Source organism: Nerophis ophidion, linkage group LG20 (genome assembly GCF_033978795.1).
Source record: "Nerophis ophidion isolate RoL-2023_Sa linkage group LG20, RoL_Noph_v1.0, whole genome shotgun sequence".
Lineage (NCBI taxonomy): Eukaryota > Metazoa > Chordata > Actinopteri > Syngnathiformes > Syngnathidae > Nerophis > Nerophis ophidion.
In genome coordinates, this window is record NC_084630.1 from 22,939,026 (window position 1) to 22,963,817 (window position 24,792).

Consider the following 24,792-nt stretch of genomic DNA (forward strand, 5'->3'; position numbering starts at 1 on the left):
ATGTTTATAAATGGAATAATATTGAATACAGAATTATTATGTTTCACATACAAATATAAAAAATACAACGTAAAAATACATAATAATAATAATATAATTACATTTGCAGTAATTAATGTTACATATCTTAGTACTCATTATTTGATGTTTCCATTCAAAAAACTAACATGAAATGTCGTCACAATTTCCATTTGATTGAAATAAAATTTTTTGGAGCCGTGCTTTGCTGGTGGTTTTATTTTATTGATCATATTGGAAAGTGATCATTTGGCCATGCCTGACCTTTGACCTCAGCACAGAGGGGGTTCACGAGCTGACACACAGACGGACAACTTGTCCTCCACTGACCTTTGACCTTCAAGTGAAGCCTCCCGCCCCCAGGAGACCTTGGTTGTTTTTTATGCGATTAGGATCAATATTCGATCAATAATCAGATTTAGTTCCAACTTTCAGTGTATAGAAAATGTAATGTATAAAAAACCAGTGTAAAAAAAACATTGTAAAAAAAAGTATGTATACAAATTTAGCGTAAAAAAAAATAATGTATAAACATTTAGTATTAAAAAACAGTGTATAGAAAATGTAATGTATAAAAATACAGTGTAAAAAAAATTAATGTATACAAATTCATTGTAAAAAAATGTAATGTAGAAACATGTAGTGTAAAAAACTGTATAGAAACTTCAGTGTATAAAAAAATCAGTATAAACAAAAGTGTATAAAAAGTTCAGTGTATAAAAATTGGGTGTAAAATAACTGTGTAAAAAAAATTTAATGTATAAAAATTCAGTGTAAAAAAAGTGTATTGAAAGTTCAATGTATAAAAACTCAGTATAAACAAAAAACAGTGTATAAAAATTCAGCGTAAAAAAAATCTGTGTAAAAAAACAGTGTATATCAATTTAATGTATGAAAATTCTTTGTAAAACAAACGTGTAAAAAATTCTGTGTAAAAAAACTGTGTAAAAATATGTAATGTATACAAATTCACCTCCTCTCTGAGCTGCTACCTTACCGTGGTAGAGGAGTTTGCGTGTCCCCATGATCCTAGGAGCTATGTTGTCTGGGGGCTTTCATGCCCCCTGGTAGGGTCTCCCAAGACAAACAGGTCCTAGGTGAGTGATCAGACAAAGAGCAGCTCAAAGACTTCTATGGAATTACAACAAAATGAACTCAGATTTCCCTCGCCCGGACGCGGGTCACCGGGGCCCCGCTCTGGAGCCAGGCCCGGAGTTGGGGCACGATGGCGAGCGCCTGGTGGCCGGGCCTGTCCCCATGGGGCCCGGCCGGGCACAGCCCGAAGAGGCAACGTGGGTCATCCCTCCAATGGGCTCACCACTCATAGGAGGGGCCATAGAGGTCGGGTGCAATGTGAGCTGGGCGGCAGCCGAAGGCAGGGCACTTGGCGGTCCGATCCTCGGCTACAGAAGCTAGCTCTTGGGACGTGGAACGTCACCTCACTGGGGGGGAAAGAGCCTGAGCTAGTCCGCGAGGTAGAGAAGTTCCGGCTGGATATAGTCGGACTCACCTCGACGCACAGCAAGGGCTCTGGAACCAGTTCTCTCGAGAGGGACTGGACCCTCTTCCACTCTGGCGTTGCCGGCAGTGAGAGGCGACGGGCTGGGGTGGCAATTCTCGTTGCCCCCCGGCTCAAAGCCTGCACGTTTGAGTTCAACCCAGTGGACGAGAGGGTAGCTTCCCTTCGCCTTCGGGTGGGGGGACGGGTCCTGACTGTTGTTTGTGCTTACGCACCAAACAGCAGTTCAGAATACCCACCCTTTTTGGGAACGCTCGAGGGAGTACTGGAAAGTGCTCCCCCGGGCGATTCCCTTGTCCTACTGGGGGATTTCAACGCTCATGTTGGCAACGACAGTGAAACCTGGAGAGGCGTGATTGGGAAGAATGGTCGCCCGGATCTAAACCCGAGTGGTGTTTTGTTGTTGGACTTTTGTGCTCGTCACGGATTGTCCATAACGAACACCATGTTCAAACATAAGGGTGTCCATATGTGCACTTGGCACCAGGACACCCTAGGCCGCAGTTCCATGATCGACTTTGTAGTTGTGTCATCGGATTTGCGGCCTTATGTTTTGGACACCCGGGTGAAGAGAGGGGCGGTGGTGAGTTGGCTGCGATGGTGGGGGAGGATGCCGGACAGACCTGGCAGGCCCAAGCGCATTGTGAGGGTCTGCTGGGAACGTCTGGCAGAGTCTCCTGTCAGAGAGAGTTTCAATTCACACCTCCGGGAGAACTTTGAACATGTCACGAGGGAGGTGCGGGACATTGAGTCCGAGTGGACCATGTTCCGAACCTCTATTGTCGAGGCGGCTGATTGGAGCTGTGGCCGCAAGGTTGCGGCCTGCCGTGGCGGTAATCCCAGAACCCGTTGGTGGACACCAGCAGTGAGGGATGCCGTCAAGCTGAAGAAGGAGTCCTATCGGGTTCTTTTGGCTCATAGGACTCCGGAGGCAGTGGACGGGTACCGACGGGCCAAGCGGTGTGCAGCTTTAGCGGTCGCGGAGGCTAAAACTCGGACATGGGAAGAGTTCGGGGAAGCCATGGAAAGCGACTTCCGGACGACTTCGAAGCGATTCTGGACCACCATACGCCGCCTCAGAAAGGGGAAGCCGTGCACTATCAACACCGTGTATGGTGCGGATGGTGTTCTGCTGACTTCGACTGCGGATGTTGTGGATCGGTGGAGGGAATACTTCGAAGACCTCCTCAATCCCACCCACATGCCTTCCTTTGAGGAAGCGGTGCCTGGGGAATCTGTAGTGGACTCCCCTATTTCTGGGGCTGAGGTCGCTGAGGTAGTTAAAAAGCTCCTCGGCGGCAAGGCTCCGGGGGTGGATGAGATCCGCCCGGAGTTCCTTAAGGCTCTGGATGCTGTGGGGCTGTCTTGGTTGACAAGCATCGCGTGGACATCGGGGGTGGTACCTCTGGATTGGCAGACCGGGGTGGTGGTCTCTCTCTTTAAGAAGGGGGACCGGAGGGTGTGTTCCAACTATCGTGGGATCACACTCCTCAGCCTTCCCGGTAAGGTTTATTCAGGTGTACTGGAGAGGAGGCTTCGCCGGATAGTCGAACCTCGGATTCAGGAGGAACAGTGTGGTTTTCGTCCTGGTCGTGGAACTGTGGACCAGCTCTATACTCTCGGCAGGGTTTTTGAGGGTGCATGGGAGTTTGCCCAACCAGTCTACATGTGCTTTGTGGACTTGGAGAAGGCATTCGACCGTGTCCCTCGGGAAGTCCTGTGGGGAGTGCTCAGAGAGTATGGGGTACCGGACTTTCTTATTGTGGCAGTCCGCTCCCTGTATGATCAGTGTCAGAGCTTGGTCCGCATTGCTGGCAGTAAGTCGGACACGTTTCCAGTGAGGGTTGGACTCCGCCAAGGCTGTCCTTTGTCACCGATTCTGTTCATAACTTTTATGGACAGAATTTCTAGGCGCAGCCAAGGCGTCGAGGGGATCCGGTTTGGTGGCCACGGGATTAGGTCTCTGCTTTTTGCAGATGATGTGGTCCTGATGGCTTCATCTGACCGGGATCTTCAGCTCTCACTGGATCGGTTCGCAGCCGAGTGTGAAGCGACCGGAATGAGAATCAGCACCTCCAAGTCCGAGTCCATGGTTCTCGCCCGGAAAAGGGTGGAGTGCCATCTCCGGGTTGGGGAGGAGACCCTGCCCCAAGTGGAGGAGTTCAAGTACCTAGGAGTCTTGTTCACGAGTGGGGGAAGATGGATCGTGAGATCGACAGGCGGATCGGTGCGGCGTCTTCAGTAATGCGGACGTTGTACCGATCCGTTGTGGTGAAGAAGGAGCTGAGCTGGAAGGCAAAGCTCTCAATTTACCGGTCGATCTACGTTCCCATCCTCACCTATGGTCATGAGCTTTGGGTCATGACCGAAAGGATAAGATCACGGGTACAAGCGGCCGAAATGAGTTTCCTCCGCCGTGTGGCGGGGCTCTCCCTTAGAGATAGGGTGAGAAGCTCTGCCATCCGGGAGGAACTCAAAGTAAAGCTGCTGCTCCTCCACATCGAGAGGAGCCAGATGAGGTGGTTCGGGCATCTGGTCAGGATGCCACCCGAACGCCTCCCTAGGGATGTGTTTAGGGCACGTCCAGCTAGTAGGAGGCCACGGGGAAGACCCAGGACACATTGGGAAGACTATGTCTCCCGGCTGGCCTGGGAACGCCTCGGGATCCCCCGGGAAGAGCTAGACGAAGTGGCTGGAGATAGGGAAGTCTGGGCTTCCCTGCTTAGGCTGCTGCCCCCGCGACCCGACCTCGGATAAGCGGAAGATAATGGATGGATGGATGGATACAAAATCAGTGTAAAATATGTAATGTATAAACATTTAGTGTAAAAAAAAACTGTCTATAGAATCTTTAGTGTATAAAAATTCAGTATTAAAAAAAGTGTATAGAAAGTTCAGTATGTAATAATTCAGTGTAAAAAAAACGGTGTATAGAAAGTTCAATGTATAAAAATTCAGTATAAACAAAAAACAGTGTAAAAAAATTTTGCGTAAAAAAATTGAGTGTAAAAAAAAGTGTATAACAATTTCATGTATATAAATTCAGTGTAAAACAAACGTGTATAAAACATTTGCCGTATAAAAATTCAGTGTAAAACAAACATGTATAAAAATTTGCTGTATAAAAATTCAGTGTAAAAAAAACGTGTATAAAAATTAAGTTTTAAAAAGACAGTGTACAAAAATTTAATGTATAAACATTCCGTGTAAATTAACAGTGTCGAAAAAATTCAGTGTAAAAAAAGACCAATGTAAAGAAATTCAATGTATAAAGATTCAGTGTATAAAAATTCAGTGTAAAAAAATTTTGTGATGAAAAATTTGCTGCTTCAAAAAGCAAGACTCAAACCCAGTAAATGAAGACCGAAACAATGGATTCTGTCTCAGAAACAGCCGGTGAGGTGTCAAGTTTCGTTCATATTCTCTCGATATTCAGTGTTTTATTGTTCATACTTAAAATTGTAAATCCCACATTGTACAAAGCCCGTTTCCAAATGAGTTGGGAAATTGTGTTCGATGTAAATATAAACAGAATACAATGCTTTGCAAATCATTTTCAACTCATATTCAGTTGAATATGCTACAAAGACAACATATTTGATGTTCAAACTGATAAACATTTTTTTTTGCAAATAATCATTAACTTTAGAATTTGATGCCAGCAACATGTAACAAAGAAGTTAGTAAAGGTGGCAATAAATACTGATAAAGTTGAGGAACGCTCATCAAACACTTATTTGGAACATCCCACAAGTGTGCAGGCTAATTGGGAACAGGTGGGTGCCATGATTGGGTATAAAAGCAGCTTCCCAAAAAATGCTCAGTCTTTCACAAACAAGGATGTGGCGAGGGTCACCACTTTGTAAGCAAATTGTCGAACAGTTTTAGAACAACATTTCTCAACGAGCTATTGCAAGGAATTTAGGGATTTTACCATCTACGGTCCGTAAAATCCTCAAAAGGTTCAGAGAATCTGGAGAAATCACTGCACGTAAGCGATGATATTACAGACCGTTGATCCCTCAGGCAGTAATGCATCAAAAACCGACATCGGTGTGTAAAGGATATCACCACATGGGCTCAGGAACACTTCATAAAACCACTGTCAGTAACTACAGTTGGTCGCTACATCTGTAAGTGCAAGTTAAAACTCTACTATGCAAAGCCAAACCCATTTATCAACAACACCCTGAAACGCCGCCGGCTTGGCTGGGCCTGAGCTCACCTAAGATGGACTGATGCAAAGTGGAAAGGTGTTCTGTGGTCTGACGAGTCCACATTTCAAATTATATTTGGAAACAGAGGACGTGGTGTCCTCCAGAACAAAGAGGAAAATAACCATCCGGATTGTTATAGGCGCGAAGTTGAAAAGCCAGCATGTGTGATGGTATGGGGGTGCATTAGTGCCCAAGGCATGGGTAACTTACACATCTGTGAAGGCACCATTAATGGTGAATGGTCCATACAGGTTTTGGAACAACAAATGTTGTCATCCAAGCAACGTTATCATGGACACCCCTGCTTATTTCAGCAAGACAATGCCAAGCCACGTGTTAAAACAGCGTGGCTTCATAGTAAAAGAGTGCGGGTACTTTCCTGGCACACCTGCAGTCCAGACCTGTCTCCCATCGAAATTGTGTGGCGCATTATGAAGTGTAAAATACGACAGCGGAGACCCCGGACTGTTGAACGACTGAAGCTCTACATAAAACAAGAATGGGAAAGAATTCCACTTTCAAAGCTTCAACAACTAGTTTCCTCAGTTCCCAAATGTGTATCGAGTGTTGTTAAAAGAAAAGGTGATGCAACACAGTGGTGAACATGCCCTTTCCCAACTACTTTGGCACGTGTTGCAGCCATGAAATTCTAAGTTAATTATTATTTGCAAAAAAAAATAAAGTTTATGAGTTTGAACATCAAATATGTTGTCTTTGTAGCATATTCAACTGAATATGGGTTGAAAAGGATTTGCAAATCATTGTATTCTGTTTATATTTACATCTAACACAATTTCCCAACTCATATGGAAACAGGGTTTGTATATTTCCATGTAAATTCTGAGTGTCTTAGTCAGTAAAAAAATAAACAAAAACATAATCAATTTTGTTTATTTTCATGAATTATATGACACTCAGAATGTACATTAAAATATAGAATATTAACTATGAACAATAAAACACTGAATATTGAGAGAATATGATCGCTGCTCCTCCTTGATGGACGCATTTTATAATCCAACAAGAGCATAAAACATAAACACAAACAATAAAAAAACATCCACTTATTGTATAAAAAAAAAACTGTTCTTATGGTGACCGAAGTGTTTGGTTCATCTATTAACGACCAAGATTTGTTTGCTGGGTCAAAAGTATACGTACAGCAATGTTAATATTTGCTTACATGTCCCTTGTCATGTTTCGCTGCAATAAGGCACTTTTAGTAGCCATCCACGAGTTTCTGCTTACGTTTTTCACCACAAAATTGGTGCAGTTCAACTAAATGTGTTGCTTTTCTGACATGGACTTGTTTCTTCAGCATTGTCCACACCTTTAAGTCAGGACTTTGGAAAGGCCATTCTAAAACCTTCATTCTAGCCTGATTTAGCCATTCCTTTACCACTTTTGAGGTGTGTTTGGGGTCATTGTCCTGTTGGAACACCCAACTGCGCCCAAGACCCAACCTCCGGGCTGATGATTTTAGCTTGTCCTGAACAATTTGGAGTTTTTTCATTGTCCCATTAACTCTCTGTAAAGCAGCAGTTCCATTGGCAGCAAAACAGGCCCAGACCATAATACTACCACCACCATGTTTGACAATAGGAATTGTGTTCCTGGGATTTAAGGCCTCGCCTTTTCTCCTCCAAACATAGATTTGGAGATTTGCTCACATTTTCATTAGACATTCACAAAAGAAGCAAACTTCATGAATGTTTTTTTGTGAGCAACAAGTATGTGCTCCAATCACTACATCACAAACAAATAAGAGTTGTAGAAATGATTGGAAACTCAAGACAGTCATGACATCATGTTCTTTACAAGTGTACGTACAGTTTTGACCAGACTGTATTCATACAGCCTTGTCTTTTTCGTTATCTTTACCTGAACATCACTACCTGCTGGTCACATTGTGTATCACAGTCAGTTTAGCTGCATGTCAGGACACGAGAAACCTCAGTCAGACAAAAGTGCAGATTGGAACCATTGAAATCATTGAAAACATCCAGCGGGCCGCATTGACATGTTACTGATGTTGTATTTTGCCCAGGTAACACAGAAAAGTGCCTTTTTATGCTGTTTGGCAAGATCTGTGTCACATGACCTCAAACTTGACACCTCATTGGCTGCTTCTGAGACAGGATCGATTGCTTCGGTCTTCATTTTCTGGGATTGAGTCTTGGTTTGTTAAGCAGCAAATGTTTCGACACTGAATTTGTATATGCTGATTTTTTTATAGGCTGAATTTTAAAACTGAATTTTTTTCAAAGCAATAGTCATCATATTTTATGTAAAAAAAAAAAAAGATCAGTTCACAAAATGCAAAAAAGTCAGCCACATTCATTGAGTGTAAAAAAATAAAGCTTCCGTAATAAAGACTTAGATCTGTTGTGAGTTCAAACCCCGGCCGAGTCCTCCACAAGACTATAAAAATGGGAGCCATTACCTATCTACTTGGCACTCAGCATCAAGGCTTGGAATCGGGGGTTGAATCACCAAAAATGATTCCCGAGCGCTGCCACCGCTGCTGCTCACTCTTCCCCTCCCCTCCCAGGGGGTGATCAAGGGGATAGGTCAAATGCAGAGGACAAATTTCACCACACCTAGTGTGTGTGTGATTATCATTGCTACTTTACTTTACTTTACTTAAAGGGGACCATTATCACAATTTCAAAAAGGTTAAAAACAATAAAAATCAGTTCCCAGTGGCCTGTTGTATTTTTGGAAGTTTTTTTCAAAATTTTACCGGTCCCCGAATATCCCTAAAAAATGCTATAAAGTGCTTGATTTTCGCTATTTGCGATGCGACTATCCATTTCCCTGTGAAGTCACACACTGCTGCCAATGTAAACAAACAACGGCAAATACCACAGCAAGATATAGCGACATTAGCTCGGATTCAGACTCGGATTTCAGCGGTTTAAGCGATTCAACAGATTACGCATGTATTGAAACAGATGGTTGGAGTCTGATAGTATTGAAGAAGAAACTGAAGCTATAGAGGGAATAGCTACTGACGCTATTCATAGCCATAGCATGGCCGAATAGCTGCATTAGCATCACCGGTAAAATGTGCGCACCAAACGATCAGGACTTTCGCATCTTGTGACACTGGAGCAACTCAAATCCTTCGATTGGTAAGTGTTTTTTTCGCATTAAATGTGGGTGGAAGGAAACGTAATATAGTTGCAAATGCATCTGCAGGTTATCCATACATCTCTGTGCCATGTCTGCTTTAGCACCGCCGGTAAATAGCATGTTAGCGTCGATTAGCGTAGCATGTTAGCATCGATTAGCTGGCAGTCACGCCGCAACCAAATATATCTGATTAGCACATAAGTCAACATCAACAAAACTCACCTTTGTGATTTCGTTGACTTTATCGTTGCAAATGCATCTGCAGGTTATCCATACATCTCTGTGCCATGTCTGTCATCGCAGGTCAAATGTGGAGACACTTTGGCACATCCAATGGGGGTCTGGCGGCAGACACTTTCGCATCTTTGGGCCAGTGGTGCAACTTGAATCCCTCCCTGTTAGTGTTGTTACACCCTCCGACAACACACCGACGAGGCATGATGTCTCCAAAGTTCCAAAAAATAGTCGAAAAAACGAAAAATAACAGAGCGGAGACCCGGTGTTTGTAATGTGTTGAAAATGAAAATGGCGGCTGTATTACCTCGGAGACGTCACGTTCTGACGTCATCGCAAAAAGAGTGATGAACAGAAAGGCGTTTAATTCGCCAAAATTCACCCATTTAGAGTTCGGAAATCGGTTAAAAAAATATATGGTCTTTTTTCTGCACCATCAAGGGATATATTGACGCTTACATAAGTCTGGTGATAATGTTCCCCTTTAACATACTCTGATTGAAGCTGCTCAGCAGCGCCGCACTGTGGACACTCACAGAACTGCGACAAGGCTCTTCATCCCTTTCAAAACATGCCTTCCTCTGCGCTAAAACATGACTCCTCTCCCAGGTGAGGATGCTTTAAGGTTCTTGGTGGTTCCTGAGGTGGATTTAGTAAATGGTAAATGGATTGTACTTGTATAGCGCTAGTAGTGTGATCTATGTATGTGCAGGGTCTGGCTCATGCAGTACCAGTACTTGCCACACGGCGTCGCTAACGGGACATGTATCTACTTCAAGAAAGAACAACAATTGCTTCTCAATTATTTTCTGTCATGCCGCCCTAATCATTGATGACACATAGATAGTTTTAGTCAGAAAGCCAATGAAAAAGGAATATTTTTTTTTTTTTAATGGAAATAGAAATAATAAGCTAATTAAATAGAAATAATACATGGTCTATATCCGAATGTGTTGTTTGAATTATGTACTTCATTAGCATGAAAACATTTCAAACGCTAAAATAGTCATAGACATGTTTTAAGTGTAAGCAGCATGGAGCGCCACTGCCTACTGGTGCTGACGAGACGCGGGGCCGCCATCTTGGAGTGGTGATCAGTGCAATTCATTTGTCAGGAGCAATGAACTGTCAGCGCATTTCATTCATCTTACCTCACTCAATACCACTCATTTTCACCACCTTTTTTGTCGTACATGTAGCTATGATAAAGGACACATGTTTTATTATTCATGGTTTGCTTAACAGTAATAACATATTATATATGCTATAAGTGACCAGACGTCAGAGATTAAAACTGGGAATAAAAGCCTAGAGAAGGGTCAGCTATTTTAAAGTGGAAGAAAGAATATGATGATGTTATATATACATGCTACATAAACAATATATGAATACATTAGATATCTATATATCTTATAGACTGTATCTCTGTTGCTGCAACAGCAGAGAGTTTATTCTGTCTTGACACTTTGTATTAATATTTTATATTACATTCTTCCCTTAAAGGCCTACTGAAAGCCACTACTACCGACCACGTAGTCTGATAGTTTATATATCAATGATGAAATATTAACATTGCAACACATGCCAATACGGCCGCTTTAGTTTACTAAATTACAATTTTAAATTTCCCGCTGAGTTTCTTGTTGAAAACGTCGCGGTATGATGACGCGTATTTGTGACGTTATTGGTTGGAGGGGACATTTTAGCCCAGCACCACTTGCGGCTAAAAGTTGTTTCTTTTCATCGCATAATTACACAGTATTTTGGACATCTGTGTTGCTGAATCTTTTGCAATTTGTTCAATTAATAATGGAGAAGTCAAAGTAGAAAGATGGAGGTGGGAAGCTTTTAGCCTTTAGCCACACAAACACACGGTGTTTCCTTGTTTAAAATTCCCGGAGGTGAAGCTTTACTATGGATCAGAGCGGTCAAGCCAACATGGATCCCGACTACATGTCAACCGGCAGTTTTCGGTGAGAAAATTGTGGAAATTAGTCGCCTCTTACCAGAGATCAGCAGAGCCAGCGTCCTCCTGCAGCTGGCGGGACTTCTCTCAGAGACTGGCGTCAAAACACCCATGGCCACACCCCTCCGACTTTAAGGTACTATTTAATCTCACTAAAACACTAGCAACACAATAGGCGGATAAGGGATTTCCCAGAATTATCCTAGTAAATGTGTCTAATAAGATCTGAATCGCTCTCACTGCCCTCGCTTTTTTTCTCTTTTTTTTTAACTTTTTTTTCTCTAGGCCTTCACTCTAAATTTCCTCATCCAAGAATCTTTCATCCGCGCTCAAATTAATGGGGAAATTGTCGCTTTCTCAGTCCGACTCGCTCTAGCTGCTGGTGGCCATGATTGTAAACAATGTTCAGATGTGAGGAGCCCTACAACCCGTGACATCACGCGCACATCGTCTGCTACTTCCGGTACAGGCAAGGCTTTTTTTATTAGCGACCAAAAGTTGCAAACTTTATCATGGATGTTCTCTACTAAATCCTTTCAGCAAAAATATGGCAATATCGCGAAATGATCAAGTATGACACATAGAATGGACCTGCTATCCCCGTTTAAATAAGAAAATCTCATTTCAGTAGGCCTTTAAATGATCATGTTTACAGTCATTGTTTTATATGTATTTTGGATGTCACTTTGGATAAAAGTGTCTGCCACATAAACATATATAAACACCTGAAAGTCTTTATATCAGCTAAAACCACCAATCTGTTTCACTGGATTCAGAATAAAACCAAATTCTGTCTTACCCAACAATGTTAGTATTTGAATATCTGATTGTCTAGTTAGCTAACATATATTACCCCCCCCCCCCCCCCCCCGTACACAATCTGGATTGTGGTCCTAACTCTTACCCCTTATAGCTTTTACAATCTTTATCTTCATCATTTATTTCAACTTCATGTTATTCAAGTATGGCATTTTTAAATGTAATTATTTTAATTCACAAGCAACTCTGTTATGGTCATACTCTTGTTTGCTAGCGGCTAGGATTTCAGTACTCTCGAACAGTGGTTCTCAAATGGGGGTATGCGTACCCCTGGGGGTACTTGAAGGTATGCCAAAGGGTACTTGAGATTTTTCAAAAATATTCTGAAAATAGCAACAATTCAAAAATCCTTTATAAATATATTTATTGAATAATACTTCAACAAAATATGAATGTAAGTTCATAAACTGTGAAAAGAAATGCAGCAATGCAATATTCAGTGTTGACAGCTAGATTGTTTGTGGACATGTTCCATAAATATTGATGTTAAAGATTTATTTTTTTGTGAATAAATGTTTAGAATGAAGTTCATGAATCCAGATGGATCTCTATTACAATCCCCAAAGAGGGCACTTTAAGTTGATGATTACTTCTATGTGTAGAAATCTTTATTTAAAATTGAATCACTAGTTATTTTTATATATTTTTTTCTAAATAGTTGAAGAAAGACCACTACAAATGAGCAATATTTTGCACTGTTAAACAATTTAATAAATCAGAAACTGATGACATAGTGCTCTATTTTACTTCTTTATCTCTTTTTTTTTTTTTTTACCAAAAATGCTTTGCTCTGATTAGGGGTTCTTGAATTAAAAAAATGTTCACGGGGGTACAAAACTGAAAAAAGGTTGAGAACCACTGTTCCTCCTCAACTCTTGGCTAATATTCTTTTCACAAAATACAACCATCCATCCATCCATCCATTTTCTACCGCTTATTCCCTTTTAGGGTCGCGGGGGGCGCTGGCGCCTATCTCAGCTACAATCAATAGTACGTTAATGTTAAATCTTACTTGTGAAAAGTAATCCCCCGATTCCTATTTTCAACAGTCCGCTCATTTGAGCAGGAAAACGCTGAACACCATCTTTGTTTTCTACCTGTCAACTGTCAGTTTAGCATCTTTGTTTTCTACCTGTCAACTGTCCGTTTAGCATCTTCGTTTTCTACCTGTCAACTGTCAGTTTAGCATCTTTGTTTTCTACCTGTCAACTGTCAGTTTAGCATCTTTGTTTTCTACCTGTCAACTGTCAGTTTAGCATCTTTGTTTTCTACCTGTCAACTGTCAGTTTGGCATCTTTGTTTTCTACCTGTCAACCGTCTGTTTAGCATCTTTGTTTTCTACCCGTCAACTGTCAGTTTAGCATCTTTGTTTTTTACCTGTCAACTGTCAGTTTAGCATCTTTGTTTTCTACCTGTCAACTGTCAGTTTAGCATCTTTGTTTTCTACCTGTCAACTGTCAGTTTAGCATCTTTGTTTTCTACCTGTCAACTGTCAGTTTAGCATCTTTGTTTTCTACCTGTCAACTGTCAGTTTAGCATCTTTGTTTTCTACCTGTCAACTGTCAGTTTAGCATCTTTGTTTTTTACCTGTCAACTGTCAGTTTAGCATCTTTGTTTTCTACCTGTCAACTGTCAGTTTAGCATCTTTGTTTTCTACGTGTCAACTGTCAGTTTAGCATCTTTGTTTTCTACCTGTCAACTGTCAGTTTAGCATCTTTGTTTTCTACCTGTCAACTGTCAGTTTAGCATCTTTGTTTTCTACCTGTCAACTGTCAGTTTAGCATCTTTGTTTTCTACCTGTCAACTGTCTGTTTAGCATCTTTGTTTTCTACCCGTCAACTGTCTGTTTAGCATCTTTGTTTTCTACCCGTCAACTGTCAGTTTAGCATCTTTGTTTTTTACCTGTCAACTGTCAGTTTAGCATCTTTGTTTTCTACCTGTCAACTGTCAGTTTAGCATCTTTGTTTTCTACCTGTCAACTGTCAGTTTAGCATCTTTGTTTTCTACCTGTCAACTGTCAGTTTAGCATCTTTGTTTTCTACCTGTCAACTGTCAGTTAAGCATCTTTGTTTTCTACCTGTCAACTGTCAGTTTAGCATCTTTGTTTTCTACCTGTCAACTGTCAGTTTGAGTTTGAGTTTTAGTTTATTTCGAACATGCAAGCATACAACAAGTTTAGCATCTTTGTTTTCTACCTGTCAACTGTCAGTTTAGTATCTTTGTTTTCTACCTGTCAACTGTCAGTTTAGTATCTTTGTTTTCTACCTGTCAACTGTCAATTTAGCATCTTTGTTTTCTACCTGTCAACTGTCAGTTTAGCATCTTTGTTTTCTACCTGTCAACTGTCAGTTTAGCATCGTTGTTTTCTACCTGTCAACTGTCAGTTTAGCATCTTTGTTTTCTACCTATCAACTGTCAGTTTAGCATCTTTGTTTTCTACCTGTCAACTGTCTGTTTAGCATCTTTGTTTTCTACCCGTCAACTGTCAGTTTAGCATCTTTGTTTTTTACCTGTCAACTGTCAGTTTAGCATCTTTGTTTTCTACCTGTCAACTGTCAGTTTAGCATCTTTGTTTTCTACCTGTCAACTGTCAGTTTAGCATCTTTGTTTTCTACCTGTCAACTGTCAGTTTAGCATCTTTGTTTTCTACCTGTCAACTGTCAGTTTAGCATCTTTGTTTTCTACCGGTCAACTGTCAGTTTAGCATCTTTGTTTTCTACCTGTCAACTGTCAGTTTAGCATCTTTGTTTTCTACCTGTCAACTGTCAGTTAAGCATCTTTGTTTTCTACCTGTCAACTGTCAGTTTAGCATCTTTGTTTTCTACCTGTCAACTGTCAGTTTGAGTTTGAGTTTGAGTTTATTTCGAACATGCAAGCATACAACAAGTTTAGCATCTTTGTTTTCTACCTGTCAACTGTCAGTTTAGTATCTTTGTTTTCTACCTGTCAACTGTCAGTTTAGTATCTTTGTTTTCTACCTGTCAACTGTCAATTTAGCATCTTTGTTTTCTACCTGTCAACTGTCAGTTTAGCATCTTTGTTTTCCACCTGTCAACTGTCAGTTTGGCATCTTTGTTTTCTACCTGTCAATTGTCAGTTTAGTCTGCTCATCACCACTTCAAGATGGCGGCCCAATTTCTCGCGTTGCAGCAGTCAATGCTGTGTCTACTTATAACACGTCTATGAAAATAGTCACAAGTTTATCTCCATGTTTGGTGCGGTGGGCGCGGGCTGTGCGGCGCGGTGCAAGACGGGAAATGTCGTTCCCTACGCGGAGGTGGACAGGCGGCGCCCGCGCATAATGACTACAAGTCCCGGAAGTCAGCACGGAGAGGCGCGGCCTGACTTGTCGGTGTTCACAGAGGTGACCTCTCCTCCGTGTAGTCGTCCTCGGAGCTCTCAGTCATAACATCTCCTGCCTCGCCTCCTTCTCGTCCTCTTCTAAGATGGTAAGATGAACATTTGAGCTCCTCGCTGCATGCCACAACACACACCTGCGGCCACCCGCCATTCTTCTCGGCTTCTTCTCCTCTTAAAGAAACCGTCCCGGCGGCCTCCATCTTTGTTTGATCCATTCAATGACAAGTTCATTTTTCATTCATTCAGTCTTTCAGCCACATTTGGCTGCCTTATTCCGGCCTGACGCATTAGGTGCCGGCTATGAATTCGCCGAGATTGAGTGCAAAATCGGCAAGCAGAAGTAACTTTTGTTGTATTAAATCTCCAGCATAAAGAATGCGTTACGTCACCGCCCTTGTGTCACGTGACCATGCCGTGCAGCCATTCATTGGGGAATGTGAGGATTTACGCTAAAGTGAGCACGAACACTTGGACTAAACGACTTATTATAACCGTGCTGTCCCTCGAACTGTGGACCTGGCACACTTGTATTTCTCTTTAAGCGCTGACGTGATTTAGCGGATGCGTCAATCAAAACCTGCTGACGTGATTTAGCGGATGCGTCAATCAAAACCTGCAAAGCGCCTCTGCAAGGAGTCTCCTCCAAATGTCTCTAAACAATTCAAATTATATTCATAATAAATGTTGTACATGACTTCCGGTAGAAGAGACATGGCGCCTCTGCAAGGAGTCTCCTCCAAATGTCTCTATAAACAGTTGAAATTATATTCATAATAAATGTTGTGCATGACTTCCGGTGGAGGAGACAAGGAGTCACCTCCAAATGTGACGAAACAATTCCAATGCAACATATATTCATAATAAATGCAAAGATGTCGGTTATAGCTTTGCAATGGCATTTGGAGCATTGTGATAAAGTGATTATGAAGGGAGTTATGTTTTATACTTTAAAAAATGAATTAGTAATTTTGTCCTGGATTAGGCATTAAGACTGATACATAACACAGGACCCCGAGAACACACTAATGGATTATTTATAAAAACATTTGATTTAAAACTACCAGATCTCATCCAACTCAAGACTGCCCAAATGATTTATAAAGCAAGTAAAGATTTACTTCCAACAGGGTTACAGAGAAGATTTTTACAAAGAGAAGAGATTATAATTTAAGAGGAGAACTACTTTTTAAGATCCAATATTGTAGTACAACGCAGAAACGAATGAGTATAACAATAGCAGGGGTTAAAATATGGAACTGTTTCAAGGATGAAATAAAACACAGCACCAACATAAACCAGTTTAAAAAGCTTTTTAAATCATTTATCATTAGTAAATATAAGAAAGAAGAGCAAACATTGTTTTAGAAAGACAATCATATATGTATATAAATACAATTTATGATTTCATAATTATACATATAGGTTATATTAAAATGTATATATTACCACTTTTTATGGAATTTAAATAAATTGTGTATATATTATATATATATATATAAGTGTACAAATGTATATGTTTGATTTAAATGTTAAACTGTGTATATGAGACGTGTGCTACATATATGTTGCTTATATATTGTTTAAAAAAAAAAGTAATATAAGTGAAGCATGTTTTAGATTTTATATATTTTGAACCTTGTTCTTGTTGTGATGGGGTAGGTTTATATAAGCGTTGCTTCAACCTACAACCTTTCGGCTCAATCATTGCTCAAATGAGTGTTGTTTTTTTCTTTTTTTTTTTTCTTTTCTTGTTCTTTGTTTTATGTGAAGATTGCCGAGAAAAAAAAAAAAAAAGGAAAAAAGACAAGGTGTGACCTGCATTCTGGAAAGTGAAGGTAAAAACGCTTTCTCTCCAGTATTATTTGTCATTAATGGATGAAAGAAAAAGGAAATGGATTAGTAAAGTAGCCTAAAGAAAATCATTTTAATTTGCTTAATTGGATTTTTTATATTTAATTTAGTTAAGTAGCAATGTTACAATTACCTGAAAAACTGTTTATATATATATATTTGTGTACACGTGTGTGTGTGTGCGTATATATATATATATATATATATATATATATATATATATATATATATATATATATAATCTGTGTGTGTGTATGTGTATATATATATATATATATATATATATATATATATATATAAACATGTATGTGTGAATATATATATATATATACAAACATATAAATGTATGTGTATATATATATATATATACAAACATATATATGTATGTATATATATATACACAAACATATATATGTATGTATATATATATGTGTGTGTATGTATATATATATATATACATATGTGTATATTATATATGTGTATATTTATATATATATTGAAATATATATTTATATACATATATATGTATGTATGTATATCAGATTCAGAAATTATTTATTAATCCCTAAGGGGAAATAGTCTGTATATGTGTAAATATATATAGGGATGATGTTTGTTAAGAAATTATCGATGTGGATGCCATTCTCAAATCCTCATCTCGAACCAATTCCTTATCAATTCTCTTATCAAATCCAGATACGTTGTCGTATATGGAAAAAAAACACTCAATACTTAGTTTGACAAAAGCTCACATTTCATATTCTTAAGAATAAAATTAAGTAACTATTGACTGTTACCCCAAAAACATTTTTAATAAAATAAACAAATATTGACTGTTGGTGCCCCTTTTAAGTGGGCCACCTGAGAAAAATACATGCAGGGAAAATCCTGCATTCATTTGTATTGTACAGCACTTTACATTTCAAACACATCTCAGAGTAATGGTCTTCTTTACTTTTTGCTCCGTTACATGTCAGCAAAATACCATTATTAACCGACTTGTAGTCGTCTTTGTTCACCAAGTTGAAGGGGAGGAGAGTTTTCACCATCATTCTCGTTAGCTTGCGAGTAACGTTGGTACTCTCCTCCTCACTCAAATTGCTGCGCTCTGCATTGTACCTCGCCATGGTCTATGGTTGTACCTCGCCATGGTCTATGGTTGTACCTCGCCATGGTCTATGGTTGTACCTCACCATGGTCTATGGTTGTACCTCGCCATGGTCTATGGTTGTACCTCGCAATGGCCAATGGTTGTACCTCGCCATGGCCAATGGTTGTACCTCGCCATGGCCAATGGTTGTACCTCGCCGTGGTCAATGGTTGTACCTCGCCGTGGTCAATGGTTGTACCTCGCCATGGTCAATGGTTGAACCTCGCCGTGGCCTATGGTTGTACCTCGCCATGGTCAATGGTTGTACCTCGCCATGGTCTATGGTTGTAACTCGCCATGGTCTATGGTTGGTTGTACCTCGCCATGGTCTATGGTTGTACCTCGCCATGGTGTATGGTTGTACCTCGCCATGGTCTATGGTTGTACCTCGCCATAGTCTATGGTTGTACCTCGCCATGGTCTATGGTTGTACCTCGCCATGGTCTATGGTTGTACCTCGCCATGGTCTATGGTTGTACTTCGCCATGGTCTATGGTTGTACCTCGCCATGGTCAATGGTTGAACCTCGCCGTGGCCTATGGTTGTACCTCGCCATGGTCAATGGTTGTACCTCGCCATGGTCTATGGTTGTAACTCGCCATGGTCTATGGTTGGTTGTACCTCGCCATGGTCTATGGTTGGTTGTACCTCGCCATGGTCTATGGTTGTACCTCGCCATGGTGTATGGTTGTACCTCGCCATGGTGTATGGTTGTACCTCGCCATGGTCTATGGTTGTACCTCGCCATCGTCTATGGTTGTACCTCGCCATGGTCTATGGTTGTACCTCGCCATGGTCTATGGTTGTACCTCGCAATGGTCTATGGTTGTGCCTCGCCATGGCCACTCGATTAACAAACACTGCCCTGGTCACTCTGGCTGTCATCATCTGAAATAGGATAATTTAACATTATCTTCATTCACATCTTGCAAGCACTAGTTTATTAGACGGACCTGCAAACTCGGAAGTGGTGTAGGCTACAAGATACCGTTAACGTTATCAGACACATACAAAAATTGACTATGCTTAGGTAATGTTAGTCTAGCTAATTTTACTGCAGTCCTGGTTGTCATAAGAGGTAAGGTTATTTTAGCCTAAAGGCTACAAGTGAGCAGATATAGAAATGAACCGGCAACAGTTGAACTTTAGTTGCTCAGCAGCACTGGAACTGGGACTGCAGGTTGAAGCAGACTCAGCAGCAATGGAACTGGGACTGCAGGTTGAAGCAGAGGAAGAGGGGCGTGCTTCGTCATCTCTGTCGCTGCTTCTCTAACCTTCAGGTTATGTACGGCCTGAACATGTTTCAACATTTTTGTTGTACTGCTCCCCTTACAGGAAAGTCAAGCCTGGCAATAATTGCAGATAACCGTTTCGTCCTGGTAGTTCTTAGTAAAGTGAAGCCATGCCATGGAGCGTTTTTTCCAGTCCATTGTTGCTGCTGCTTCTGTATCTGCCGCCCAATGACTGAGCTACGTCATTTTCTATGACACGGGATTTCTTCCCAGGGATTCCAATAAAGAACCAAATCTTTTTCTTTACTGTAATGGCTTCGAAAACGGCAACAGTTTCTCAAAATGGGATTTGAAGCCATGGAATCGGTACCTTTCTTATCGAGCAATCGGGAGAACCGGTTTTCGAACATCATCCCTGAATGCAACATATATTCATAATAAATGTTGTGCATGACTTCTGGTGGAGGAGACATGGCGCCTCTGCAAGGAGTCACCTCCAAATGTGACGAAACAAGTCCAATGCAACACATATTCATAATAAATGCAAAGATGAAGGTCCAAGCTTTGCAATGGTATTTGGACCATTGTGATAGAGCGATTATAAAGGGAGTTATGAGTTTTTATAGTTAAAAAAATGTATTAGTTTTTGTTGTCCTGGATTATGCATTAAGACATGGTGTGACCTGCATTCTGGAACGTGAAGGTAAAAACGCTTTCTCTCCAGTATTATTTGTCATCAATGATGAAATAAAAAGGAAATGAATTAGTTAAGTAGCCCAAAGAAAATCATTTTAATTTGCTTCATTAGATTTTTTTTATTTAATTGAGTTATGTAGCAAAATTTGTGTATATATATTTGTGTGTATGTATCTGTATGTTTGTATATCAGACTCAGAAATACTTAAAAAAATCCCCAAGGGGAAATTTTATGTGTATATGTATTTATGAATATTTCTGTGTATATGTATTTATGAATATTTTTGTGTATATGTATATATGAATATGTATTTATGTAAATATGTATGTATATGTTTATATTAATATATATGTGTATAGTGTCTTTTAGTCTGGAATGAACGGTCGTCGCCTTCTTTTGCATAGAATGCAGTGGTTGTCAATTGTTTTCTCTCACGCCCCCCCTCCCAAAGTGAATGTTAATTTTCTATCGCTGTCAAGATAGTTGTTTCCTAACACTAAAGATGCCATTATTATTATTATATTTTGTCGTTGTGTGTTAAGTTATTTTGTAACGTTAAACATGCAATTATTATATTATGTCATTGTCTCTCATGCCCCCTCTTATGTTTCTATCTGTGTTAAGATAGTTGTTTACTAACACTAAAGATGCCATTATTATTATTAAATTATGTCGTTGTGTGTTAAGATAGTTGTTTACTAACACTAAAGATGCCATTATTATTATTATATTATGTCGTTGTGTGTTAAGATAGTTGTTTACTAACACTAAAGATGCCATTATTATTATTATATTATGTTGTTGTGTGTTAAGATAGTTGTTTAGTAACACTAAAGATACCATTGTTATTATATTATGTCATTGTTTGTTAAGATAGTTGTTTAGTAACACTAAATATGTCATTGTTATTATTATATTATGTCGTTGTGTGTTAAGATATTTGTTTAGTAACACTAAAGATGCCATTATTATTATATTATGTCATTGTGTGTTAAGATAGTTGTTTAGTAACACTAAAGATGCCATTATTATTATATTATGTCATTGTGTGTTAAGATATTTGTTTAGTAACACTAAAGATGCCATTATTATTATATTATGTCATTGTCTCTCATGCCTCCTGTTATGTTTCTATCTCTGTTAAGATAGTTGTTTACTAACACTAAAGATGCCATTATTATTATTGTATTATGTCATTGTGTGTTAAGATAGTTGTTTACTAACACTAAAGATACCATTGTTGTTATTATATTATGTCGTTGTGTGTTAAGATAGTTGTTTACTAACACTAAAGATGCCATTATTATTATTATATTATGTCGTTGTGTGTTAAGATAGTTGTTTACTAACACTAAAGATGCCATTATTATTATTATATTATGTCGTTGTGTGTTAAGATAGTTGTTTAGTAACACTAAAGATACCATTGTTATTATATTATGTCATTGTTTGGTAAGATAGTTGTTTAGTAACACTAAATATGTCATTGTTATTATTATATTATGTCGTTGTGTGTTAAGATATTTGTTTAGTAACACTAAAGATGCCATTATTATTATATTATGTCATTGTGTGTTAAGATAGTTGTTTAGTAACACTAAAGATGCCATTATTATTATATTATGTCATTGTGTGTTAAGATATTTGTTTAGTAACACTAAAGATGCCATTATTATTATATTATGTCATTGTCTCTCATGCCTCCTGTTATGTTTCTATCTCTGTTAAGATAGTTGTTTACTAACACTAAAGATGCCATTATTATTATTATATTATGTCATTGTGTGTTAAGATAGTTGTTTACTAACACTAAAGATACCATTGTTGTTATTATATTATGTCGTTGTGTGTTAAGATAGTTGCTTAGTAACACTAAATATTTCATTGTTATTATTATATTATGTCATTGTCTCTCATCCCCCCCCCCCCCACTGAAGCACTGTGTTAAACTTGCTGCCAGTTGCATTTTACGGGGCGACAAAAGGAAGTGAATCTTGCTGAATGGAGGTGTTTATGGCACGCCATGACACTTGTGGATTTAAAGTGACATCACCGTCCGCCATGACCTTTCACCTCCTCCTCCTGCAGGTTGATCCAATCCGAGTGGTGGTGACGGGCGCCGCGGGCCAGATCGCCTACTCGCTGCTCTACAGCATCGCCAAGGGAGATGTGTTTGGAAAGGACCAGGTAAGGAGAGGGGGTGTTGCCATGGTAACGGGAGGTGAGACTCACCACCATCTCCGCCTCAGCCCATCATCCTGATCCTGCTGGACATCCCGCCCATGCTGCCCGTGCTGGACGGCGTGGTCATGGAGCTGCAGGACTGCGCTCTGCCGCTGCTGAAGGGTGAGCCGCCATCTTGTTGTCCAAGTCCACTAAAAGCTATCAGAACCGCTCGGAGTCCCACGGGATGTTTGCGTGCCCTTTGACCTCTGGACGGTGAGGTGAGTAGGGAGTCTTCCTGCCAAGGCTCCTGGTTGGCTGTGCTCAGGCGGGCCAATCAGAGCACTCTTTAGAGGGGACGTGAGCTGGGACTGAAGTCCACTCTGATCACACCTTTGTACTTCTACAACCTTTGTTCTCTGAGCTTCTAGAGCACCTTTTCACTGAGCGATACTGGCTTTTATTAATATCGCGATATTTTTATGCCATATTGCGATATACGATATATATTACGATATTTTGCCTTGGCCTTGAATGAACACTTGATGCATATAATCACAGCAGTATGATAATTCTATGTGTCTACATTCAAACATTCTTCTTCATACTGCATTAATATATGCTACTTTTAAACTTTCATGAAGAGAGGGAAATCACAACTAAGTCAATTGACCAAAACTGTATTTATTAAATACTCTTCATTCTCTCACGGGTGACTTTTTAAATGAAAGAACAAATGAATAGTGTTGCTACCTTTTTGTAGTAACACTTCTGCTGCATACTTTGCATTGATTGATTGATACTTTTATTAGTAGATTGCACAGTTCAGTACATATTCCGTACAATGGACCACTAAATGTTTTTCAACTTGTTTAAGTCGGGGTCCACGTTAATCAATTCATGGTACAAATATATACTATCAGCATAATACAGTCATCACACAAGTTAATCATCACAGTATATACATTGAACAGCATATTACTGTTGTCTACTGAATATCTTCCCACTTGGAGCCAAACCACCGCCAGATGATGGATCCCCTGCTCTTTATTTTGGGCATTTATTGTTCTTCCTCCATTTGTGATAAGTTTCGCACCATCTCTCTCTTGTATTGTCACAAGCTCCGCTCCGCTCTGCTTGTACAACCTGCCTCAGCTAATGTTAGCCATGCTGCTATCTCTCTGATCAGCGAAAGCTATGACGCTAGACTCGCAAGAGTATGTGACGTACGTAAGAAGGGGGGCTTGTTTTCCGTCTCCGCGAGAAAGAGACGAGGAGGAGTGACAAACGCCAGTAATGTAATGCACGCAGCTAAATGCAACTCGACCTGCCTCAGCTAACATGTTAACGTTAGCGCTCAGCGAGAACGTGTGACGCTAGACGCGCGACATTATGTAACGTATGTAAGAAGTCGGGCTTGTTTTACGTCTCTGTGAGAAGGACAGACTAGGAGGAATGAGATACGCCAGTAATGTAATGCACGCAGCTCAAAGCTATGGTGTGAGAACATATAATAAAATATTACGATATAGTCATTTTCTATATCGCACAGAGACAAACCTGCCATATATCGTATATATGGATATATCGCCCAGCCCTAGTTGAAACTATGCTCAGTGTCCAGTAGGGCTCGGCGATACGGCCTTTTACTGATATCTGGATATGTTTAGGCCATATTGTGATACACAACTTATATCTGGATATGTTTAGGTCATGTCACATACATCATATATATCTGAATATGTTTAGGTCATGTCACATACATCATATATATCTGGATATGTTTAGGTCATGTCACATACATCATATATATCTGGATATGTTTAGGTCATGTCACATACATCATATATATCTGGATATGTTTAGGTCATGTCACATACATCATATATATCTGAATATGTTTAGGTCATGTCACATACATCATATATATTTGGATATGTTTAGGTCATGTCACATACATCATATATATCTGGATATGTTTAGGTCATGTCACATACATCATATATATTTGGATATGTTTAGGTCGTGTCACATACATCATATATATCTGGATATGTTTAGGTCATGTCACATACATCTGAATATGTTTAAGTCATGTCACATACATCATATATATCTGGATATGGTTAGGTCATGTCACATACATCATATATATTTGGATATGTTTAGGTCGTGTCACATACATCATATATATCTGGATATGTTTAAGTCATGTCACATACATCATATATATCTGGATATGTTTAGGTCATGTCACATACATCATATATATCTGGATATGTTTAGGTCATGTCACATACATCATATATATTTGGATATGTTTAGGTCATGTCACATACATCATATATATCTGAATATGTTTAGGTCATGTCACATACATCATATATATCTGGATATGTTTAGGTCATGTCACATACATCATATATATCTG

General features: G+C 39.8%; 1 protein-coding gene across 2 annotated transcripts in view; it reads left to right on the forward strand.

The window, feature by feature from the left end:
* LOC133538853 (malate dehydrogenase, cytoplasmic-like) overlaps positions 1–24,792 on the forward strand; it is a 40,246-nt gene that overhangs the window by 1,373 nt on the left and 14,081 nt on the right. The window contains exons 1-3 of one of the 2 annotated variants that reach the window (XM_061880714.1): positions 15,204–15,357; positions 22,287–22,385; positions 22,448–22,544. In XM_061880714.1, coding sequence (XP_061736698.1) covers positions 15,355–15,357; positions 22,287–22,385; positions 22,448–22,544 — 199 coding nt within the window. In that variant the 5' untranslated portion in view covers positions 15,204–15,354. Of the gene's footprint in view, positions 1–15,203; positions 15,358–22,286; positions 22,386–22,447; positions 22,545–24,792 lie in introns of those variants that run through there. The other variant, XM_061880713.1, reaches the window with a different exon arrangement.